We start from the raw sequence: 10,403 nt of genomic DNA on the forward strand, positions 1-10,403 counted from the left end.
GAATATTATATTCCCACTATATACACATAGAGCAAGGCTTACATGATTTGCATAAAGGCCATAAATATTGATTATGATTTTAAAAAAATTTATCGTTAATAATTTATATACAGAAAAAAAATTATTTACTGTCCGTATACTCTTATAACATACATATATTATTACTAAAATATATTTTATATTTAAATATAATTATATTAATTATTGTGAATAAATTTTATGAATATGTATTATATTTTTATAAATATTTATATTTTTTGTTAAAATATTTTTATTAAATTTTTTTATAGTGCAAAAATGTGGAATTCCCATTCTACCCCGTCCTATTTCTCTATCGGGGAATTTCTACTCTTGCTTAGAAAAAACAGAATTACAGGGTGGGGGAGGCTGCGCGGCCCAGCTCCATTCTTGTACGGATTGAAGTTAGTTTATTTTTATTGTTTTTTTTATTAATCAGTATATTCTAAACTTAAAAAGCGGAAAAGTAAACCTACATTTATAGGTGTCCATGTAAAAGACATGTACTGGGTGACTGGGTCAACTTCATTTGTCTTTTTGCTGAGAGGATTGTAGTCACCCTTCGCAGCTTAGCTCATGGCCTAGTTTCATTTTTAAGTAAAAAATTATATGCTTATAGCCTTATAAGTATAATTTCATTTGAAGTCAAAATAATATTCTTATAGCCTTATTGGTAATGAACGAACAATTTCATTCTAAAGTCAAATTAAATGCACGTATCAGATACCCGATCGAAGACCCAAAAAAAAAAAGAAAAAAAGAAAAAAAAAAAACTACTAGGCAAATCCAATTGATGGAGTTATTGAAAGATATCGTGGATACTCTCGGTAGCCAAAGGAAAAGAGAAAAGAAAATAAAATATAGCTATTTTTTTTTTAAATATAATTGTTATATATGTTGTGTAAACAATAGCTTCCTATTTATACAAGTATAATGTGAATTTTTTGGTTAACTAAACCATTCATAAATATTTTAGATTCTAAAAAATTAAATTTAACTTAAATACTTATATACATGAGGAAATAAAGTTAAACTTAAATACTTACGCACATAAATGTTCTAGAAAGTTAAGTTAACTTGAACACTTACATAAAATATTTTCATCAATCTACATACTTTACCTGCCACCTAAATAGTTATAGAAAAATATTTATTTTAAATTTCTTTTTAAAAATGTGCAGCATTAATTGCAACACCAATATTAGCATTCGATTCTAATAAAGTTTGAACACCAAAATTGATGTCAAAATAGCAATTAAGCATATAATGTCAAGAAGCAATTAAGAATATAATTTGAACTAAAAGGAATTTATTATCGATAAGAGGGAAGCATCCAAAATCTAAATATAGTAATCATGATTGGAAACATCAATTGTTTGATTATATAAGACTTTAATTTAAAGCTAATCTTGGAGTTTAATTTCCCACATGAACGCAATTGAGGAACTCATCCATGGCTTTCACAGAGGATCCTTTCCAAACATCCTCATCTTTCATGGCATTGTCGATCATCTTCTTCATTTCCCAAGCTTTCCTTCTCATTGCTTTTCCCTTCTTTGTTTCGTTCATCACCAACTCAATCTTTGCCATTAAATCTTCATGTCCAACAGCAACACGTATTCCTCTAGCTATCTCCACACAAACTCCTACCTCTTCTTCCAAAAGCTTGGCATTGTAAAACTATTCTGCCGCTAGAGGCCAACCTATTATGGGCACACCACGGCTGAGCGATTTCATCATCGAATTCCATCCACAGTGACTCAACAAATGCAGAAAATGCTTCATGTGACAAGATATCTAGTTACGGTGCCCATTTATGCACCAAATACCCTCTCTTTGATTGTTTACAAATGCGTTCCTCAAATCCATCAAGCAACCATTCTTTTGCTCTGAATTCCGAATTGATGTCGAAGCCGATTGGTGGATGAATGACCCGTATGAAGTTTTTGCCGCTAGATTCCAGAGCTAGAGCTATCTCTTTCATCTGCGAAGCTGATATTGTGTTCTGCAAGCCAAACGATACATATAAAATTGATTTTATTGGTTTGGTATCCAACCATTTCATGCATGACTGATCGGATGATGTCATTCTGCCTCCGGCGGCTTCTAATTTTCTGGTAGTTAGCGGCAGGTTGATGGGTCCAATTGCCCAAATAGGCTTTTGAAATATGTGCCTGAAGTAGTTCAACCCTGTTCTGTCAAGATCCTCCACCGTGTTGAACAGAATCCCATCGGCTTTTGACCATTCCGCAAGCGCTTTCCTGTTAAACTCTGAAACCTTATTTTTGCCATCTGCTTCTCTTAGATAATCCGACATCTGTGTAATGTGGATGGTGGTCGAAGCTTCGGGAAAGTCCGGCAGGGTGATTATTTGGTCGGAGTCGACACTCCGGTGAGGCAGGTTGAGCCACAGAGAATGGTAACATGCAAAACCAAAGCCACCCCCTGAGCAAAATATGTTGGAGAACACGCCGTAGTGGCGAGCAACATCAACACACCATGGAAAGAACATGTCGGCAATTACGCAAAACGGTGGATGTCCACCTAATTGTTCAGAGACAAGACGAGAAAAGAGGTTTGTGAAGGAAGGTTTGAGAGAGAGAGAAGCATGGAGAAAGTTGGGTAAAAGATGGTAGGGAATGGCATCCAAATTCTCCACACCAGGAGGGAGACCATGCTCCGACCTGCAGAAGGGGATTTCAACAACATGAATATTATCATTATTGGAGCTGCTGGAAGAAGATGAGTTTTGATGGAGGAAAGAAGATGTGATAGTATGGATATTGAGCTTGGTGGTGATGAAGGTTATGGCGTAATTCCTACAACTAGTAGCAGCAGCAGTAGTAGTAGTAGTGTTGTATTTTGGGCCAAAAATTTAAATGATTTGTAAATGGGCTTTTGGGCCTTTATTTTTGTTTTTTTGTACCTACGGTTGATGGAAAAATATTGTTTTATTTTAATAAATATTTTAAATATTTTTTGTAAGTAGAGGTTGAGAGTTTTAAGGAAATAAAAACTCTGGGATAAGTGGTGGATGAGGACACATTCTTTCAACGTTCTTTTCAACGTATTTTTCAGTTTTAGAAAACACAGGAAAAAAAATTTCTGGAGTTCTTTTACGTGAAAAACAGAGAGAAAATCATAGTGATTTTGATACAGTGGTAAAGTAAAGGTACACTGATAGGTCGACGAGAAAAGCTTCAGAAGTGCTGAATCTAAAAGCTTTTGCAACCGTTGTATCTTGGGAGACGACTGTCAGAAAATATTTGTACCGCTGGGGCAGAAATTGTATTAAAAAGACTATGGTACCACATAAACCTCGGTTAGACTTCTAGAAATCAAATCTATTAAAAAAATACAGGTTCTAATTATTTTATGTAATTTTATTTGTTTTATATTAATATTTCCACACGTATTTACATATATATATATATATATATATATTCATACATTATTTACAACAATCTTAAGACGATTTCAAAATTTTATATATGTATATATATGTGGAGATTTGATCTATTTATTATGTTAATTGATTATTGCGGATAAAATACTGGTTAAATTTAGTAATAAAGATACTAGTATAGCCAGAACACCCATAGATTTGAGTTTACACTTATCCAAAAATAAAAGGGAAAGTGTATCTCAAGTCAAATACGCTAGGGTGATTGGAAGTCTGATGTACTTGATGAGTTGTAACAGATCAGACTTTGCCTACGCAATAAGTAGACTGAGTAGATACACGAGTAATCCAAATGAAGATCATTGGAAAGGGATCATCATAGTATTAAGATACTTGCGATATACTCATGAATACGGACTATGCTATATAAGATATTCTACTGTATTAGAAGGATACAATGATGCAAATTGGATATCAGATATAAAGGATTCAAAATCCACTAGTAGCTATGTGTTCACATTAGCTGGTGCAGCCGTAACGTGGAAGTCCTCAAAATAAACTGTGATAGCTTGATCCACAATGTAATATGAGTTTATCGCATTAGATAAATGTGGTGAAGAGGCAGAATAGCTACGCCAATTTTTAGAGGACATTCGTAGTAGCCTAAACCTGTGCTAGCAATAAGTTTACATTATGATAGTCAATCTGCGATTGACAGAGCACAAAATATTATATACAATGGAAATTCTAGACACATTCGTCGTAGAGACAATTCCATCAGACAATTAATCTTAACTGGAGTTATCTCAATAAACTATGTAAAGTCAAAAGATAAAATTGCGGATCCGCTAATCAAAGGGTTAAATAGAGAACTAGTTCAGAAGTCGTCAAGGGGAATGGGATTAAAGCCTGTGAATAAAGTCAATACGATGGAAACCCAACCTAGTTGACTGGAGATCCCAAGATCTAGGTTCAATGGGACAACGCAATTGTAAAGACTAGTATGGATCATTGTGGGCGTTAATCCTCTGCCCATTCTTATGATAAAATAGTGATAGAAATAGGTTAAGCATAAAGTATGCTTTTAATGATTCCTACAGGTGTGTTTTGGTAATCTATGCATAGTCATGCTGATTACATTGGAAATATGAATCATCTATGTGAGAGAGAAGAGTGGCCACTTCTAAGGAGAATTGTTGGGGGCGCAATTCTTTAGAAACTCTTGCAGAACTAGGGAGGTGTTCAGGGCCAAAATGAACACAACAGTGAGAACTGAAGTGTAACAGGAACGAATCATGTTTTGGCTATGTTGTCATTTACACAAAAGACGAAATGGTTCAAAGATATCGCATCTACCATAAGTCAGTAAAGAAGATGTAGTCTCACAAAGAAAGGTTCAAATAGTAACATCTACCTATCCTATGCAGGTTCCAACTACAGAGCTTTATCACAAGAGTCATGTTTGTTTTAGAAATCAAATCATTCATGTGGGGGATTATTGTATTTTGGGCCAAAAATTTGAATGATTTGTAAATGGGCTTTTGGGATTTTATTTTTGTTTTTTGTATTCTACGGTTGATAGAATAATAGTGTTTTATTTTAATAAATAATTTAAATATTTTTTGTAAGAAGAGGTTGAGAGTTTTAAGGAAATAAAAACTCTGGGATAAGTGGTGGAAGAGGACACATCCTTTCAATGTTCTTTTCAACATATTTTTCAGTTTTAGAAAACACAGAGAAATTTTCTGGAGTTCTTTTATATGAAAAACAGAGAGAAAATTACAGTGATTTTGATACAGTGGTAAAGTAAAGGTACACTAATAATTCGAAGAGAAAAGCTTCAGAGGTGCTGAATTTGAAAGCTTTTGTAGCTGTTGTATCCTGAAAGATGACCGTCAGAAAACATTTGAACTGGTGGGGCGGAAATCGTCTTAAGGAGACTGTGGTACCACACAGACCTCAATTAGACTTCTAGAAATAAGATCTATTAAGGAAATATAGGTTCTAATTATTTTAATTATTTTATATTAATATTTCCACATGTATCTACATATATATATTCATATATTATTTACAACAATCTTAAGACGATTTCAAAATTTTATATATGTATATATATGTGGAGATTTGATCTATTTATTATGTTAATTGATTATTGTGTATATGTTGCATATATATATTGAATATGTGTTTACTATGTGAGTTTCCCATTGGCTGAAGAAAAAAAAAAAAAATTTGCATCATACCTATGTACTGTTTTGTGGTTGGGCATGTGTATAATATATATTTATTTGTAATCAAATTTGTTTTGCCCAATCCGATACATGCCTTGTTTCTATTTCTTGTATATATTTAATTTTAAGCTTTGTTTGATTTGGTTAAAAGAAAAAAAAAAAAAAACGAAGAAAAAAAAATTGCATCAAACCCGTGGGGTTTAAAAAATTTTTGGGCAATGATTAAATTTTGTTTTAAATTAAAATTGTTTCCAAAATTGATTTGCCCATGAATTTCTAAACCCTTCGGTGATTTTTTGGAAATTTTTTAACTGCCGGAACAGTAGATTTTGACCAAAAATTGAATTGAATCAGAAAAATCCATTTACCAATAAAACAGGTCGAGAAAATCAGGTTGGAGGTTGAAGACGGATCAAAATTTGGGTTAATGGGTTTGGGTAAGATTTTGGGTCAGTGGGCCAGAATTATCAATTCTGTTGAGCCTTGTCCAGTTTCACAGCCTAGCTCGCAGTTAGAATAGGCTACTGTTCAGCCCAATATCAAGGCTTGATCCAGACCCAACCCCAAGTTGAAATGGCCCGATCGTAATTGGGTTCGCCACATGTCACGATGAGAAATCGCCATGTGTTGAGACGAAATGTTGACAAATGGCGCACAGTGGCAAGGCGACGTGGTGTCCCGTGGCTAGGCCACGTGTTGCACAGTCGCGAGGGCACGTGTCGACAAGTTGTTAAGCCACATGTTACGCAATGAGTGCAGACACGTGTCGACCTATACAAGTGACACATGTAGATCTCATGGATCGCCACATGTCGCCTTTGGATACGCCATGTGTCGATCTGATACAGGTGACACATGACAGTCTCTAGTGGTGACATGTGTCGGACAAGTGGAAGCCCTGTGTCCACGTGGCGTTAACACATCAGCGGCGCGATGACATGGATTTGTGCCACATCAGAGGGGTGCCATATGGCAACATGCCACATCAGCTTGATACCACGTTGCAGTGAGTAGTGCCACATGAATAGTATTTTTGTAATGTACAGTAATTTTTGTAGTATATTCAAAAATCCTAAAAATCACATTTTTGTGTGTTTTCCTTTTGGAAATTGTTTATAATTAGTTTGTTGGGATAGAAAATAACAACTAATTGATTTCTGTTTTGTGATGGTACAGAAATGCCAAGTGGAGACAATAGGACTGTGCCTACTTAGACTTCTGAGATTCAGATGCCTCCTTCTACAAGTCATGCAGAAAAGCCTACGAAGTTTAATGGGGCAAACTTCAAGAGTTGGCAGTAGAAGATGCTATTTTACCTGACCACCTTGGGACTTGAGAAGTATTTGACTGAAGATGCGCCACCCAGTGATGAAGGGAGTGATAGGGAGACACTCATGGCAATGGATGCATGGAATAATTTCGATTACCTATGTCGAAATTATGTCCTGAATGGCCTTTCTGATGCCCTGTACGGAGTATATTGTGGTAAAAAGTCAGCTAAGAAGTTGTGGGAAACACTAGACTGCAAGTACAATACTGAGAATGCTGGGTCCGGAAAGTTTATTATAGGCCGATTTTTAGACTACATAATGGTGGATACGAAGCCATTAATGAACCAAGTACATGAGTTGCAAGTGCTGATTCAGGAAATACTTGCTGAAGGGATCATTGTGAATGAAGCCTTACAAGTGGCTTGTATGATTGAGAAACTACCTCCAAGTTGGAGTGACTTCAGGAATTATCTGAAGCACAAAGAAAGGAGATGAATATGGAGGTTCTTATTGGCAAGCTTCGCATTGAAGATGATAACAGAAAGTCTGATAAGAGAGCTTCGAAAGCTGGATTGAAGGCTAATGTTGTGGAGCATGGTCAAAGCTCCAATAACAAGAAGAAGACTGGAAAAGCTACCAAGTTGGGGCCTAAAGTAGGAATCTCTAAGAAGGCCAAGTTTTAAGGCAGATGCTTTAACTGTGACAAGATGGGTCATAGAGCTACGGAATGCAGGCTGCCAAAGAGAAAGAGGAACCAGGCACAGGTGATGGAGGACATCACTTGATATGTTGATGACATTGACCTTAGTGCTGTGATCTCTAATGTGAACTTGGTGGGATCCAATCCCAGAGAATGGTGGGTAGATACTGGTGCGACCCGCTATGTGTGTTCAAATAGAAGTATGTTCACTTCCTTCGAACCCAAGAAGAATGGGGAGAAGTTGTTCATGGGGAACTCCGCTATCTCAGAAATCCAAGGTGAAGGCAAAGTAATCCTGAAGATGACCTCGGGAAAAGAGCTGACTCTGAATAATGTACTGTATGTTCCAGACATTCGCAAGAATCTGGTATCTGGATCGCTGCTGAGCAAACATGGTTTTCGCTTAGTGTTTGAGTCAGATAAGGTTATTTTATCCAAATTTGGGATGTTTGTGGGAAAATGGGCTATGTAGTTAATGGTTTATTTAAACTCAATGTAATGACTGTAAAGCCTAAAGAAATGAATAAAGCTAGTACTTCTTCTGTTTACTTGCTTGAGTCTTTCATTTTGTGGCATGGTAGACTAGGACATGTTAATTTTAATTCTCTACGGAGGTTAATTAACTTAAATCATATTCCCATGTTTGAAATTAATTGCAATCATAAGTGTGAAACTTGTGTGGAAGCAAAATTAACGAGGTCATCATATCAAACAATTGATAGAAATAATGAACCTTTGGATTTAATACATAGTGATATATGTGATTTAAAATTTACACCAACTAGAGGTGGTAATAAATATTTCATCACCTTTGTTGATGATAGCACGAAATATTGCTATGTATATCTGCTAAAGAGCAAGGATGAGGCTATAGAGAAATTTATTCTCTATAAAATGGAAGTTGAGAATCAACTTAACAAAAAGGTTAAAGTGATCAGAAGTGATCGTGGTGGGGAGTATGTGACTCCATTTGGAGAGTATTGTGCTCAACAAGGTATAATACATAAAGTTACTCCACCATATTCGCCACAATCAAATGGTGTGGCTGAACAGAAAAATAAAACTTTGAAAGAAATGATGAATGCAATGCTGATAAGTTCTGGAGTACCTTAGAACTTATGGGGGGAAGCCATTTTGTCAGCGAATAACCTTTTAAATAAGGTGCTGCGAAAAGATCAGGTAAAGACACCCTATGAGTTGTGGAAGGGAAGACAACCCTTCTACAAATATTTACGAGTGTAGGGGTGTCTAGCTAAAGTAGTGGTACCTACACCTAAGAAGGTGAAGATAGGTCCTAAAACTGTTGATTGCATTTTCATAGGATGCACAGAATAGTAGTGCGTATTGTTTTCTTGTGCATAGGTAAGAAATTTATGATATTCACAAGAACACAATAATGGAATCGAGAAATGCATCATTTTTCGAACATATTTTTCGGTATAAAGTGGAAGAAATACCGAGTTCATCTAAATGAGCTTACGATGCTATCGGTGATGATGATAACGATAGTGATCGAGAGCAAGAGAATGAAGATAAGACTGAAAATTCTTACTTATATGCTAGAAAGTGAACCTCAAAGTTTCCAAGAAGCTGTAAATTCTTCTGGAGGGAATTTATGGAAAGAAGCTATAAAAAGTGAGATTGATTCTATCTTACAGAGTCACACTTGGGAATTATTAGATCTTCCTCCAGATTGTAAACCTTTGTGTTACAAATGGATCTTTAAAAGGAAGATGAAAACAGATGGAATAATAGATAAATATAAGGCAAGGCTTGTAATTAAGGGATAAAAGTAAAAAGAAGGCCTTGATTATTTTGACACTTATTCTCCAGTAACGAGAATAAATTCCACAAGGATGGTACTGGTGATCGCTGCATTGCGGGATCTTGCAGTACATTAAGTGAATGTGAAAACAACATTTCTTAATGGAGATCTAGATGAAGAGATCTATATGGAGCAACCTGAGGGTTTCACTGCTCCAGGACAAGAAAATAAAGTCTGTAGATTGGTAAAGTCTTTATACGGACTTAAACAAGATCCAAAGCAATGGCATTAAAAATTTGATAATGCCATGCTAAAAGATGGATTTAAAATAAATGAATGTGACAAATGTATATATGTAAAAGATACAGAGAATGGATATGTCATTCTATGTTTATATGTAGATGACATACTCATAGTAGGTAGTGACGACAATCCAAACTACAAAATCCATGTCAAATTCCAAATTTGATATGAAAGTTATGGGGCTTGCTGATGTGATTTTAGGGATGAAAATCACGAGAACTTCGAATGGAATCATTCTTAGTCAAACTCATTATGTAGATAAAATACTGGCTAAGTTTAGTAATAATGATACTAGTATAGCCATAACACCCATAGATTTGAGTTTACACTTATCCAAAAATAAAGAGAAAACTGTATCTCAAGTGGAATACGCTAGGGTGATTGGAAGTCTAATGTACTTGATGAGTTGCACCAGACCAGACTTAACCTACGCTATAAGTAGATTGAGTAGATACACGAGTAATCTAAATGAAGATCATTGGAAAGGGATCGTCAGAGTGCTAAGATACTTGCGATATACTCTTGAATATGGTCTGCACTATACAAGATATCCTGCCTTATTAGAAGGATACAGTGATGCAAATTAGATATCAGATGTTAAGTAGTCAATGTCCACTAGTGGCTATAACATGGAAGTCCTTAAAACAAACTGTGATAGCTCGATTCACGATGGAATCTAAGTTTATCGCATTAGATAAATGTGGTGAAG

General features: G+C 35.5%; 1 protein-coding gene across 1 annotated transcript; it reads right to left on the minus strand.

Annotated features, from left to right (window-relative positions):
• Positions 1-1,434: 1,434 nt before the first annotated feature.
• Positions 1,435-6,279, minus strand: LOC107412618 (UDP-glycosyltransferase 92A1-like). Its single transcript, XM_060812198.1, has 3 exons — positions 6,218-6,279; positions 1,841-2,702; positions 1,435-1,683 (listed from the first exon to the last, which is right to left on the minus strand). Exons 1-3 carry the CDS (start codon positions 6,277-6,279, stop codon positions 1,435-1,437), a joined length of 1,173 nt encoding a protein of 390 aa, XP_060668181.1.
• Between the last annotated feature and the right edge of the window lie 4,124 nt (positions 6,280-10,403).

This window comes from Ziziphus jujuba, chromosome 10 (genome assembly GCF_031755915.1).
Source record: "Ziziphus jujuba cultivar Dongzao chromosome 10, ASM3175591v1".
Lineage (NCBI taxonomy): Eukaryota > Viridiplantae > Streptophyta > Magnoliopsida > Rosales > Rhamnaceae > Ziziphus > Ziziphus jujuba.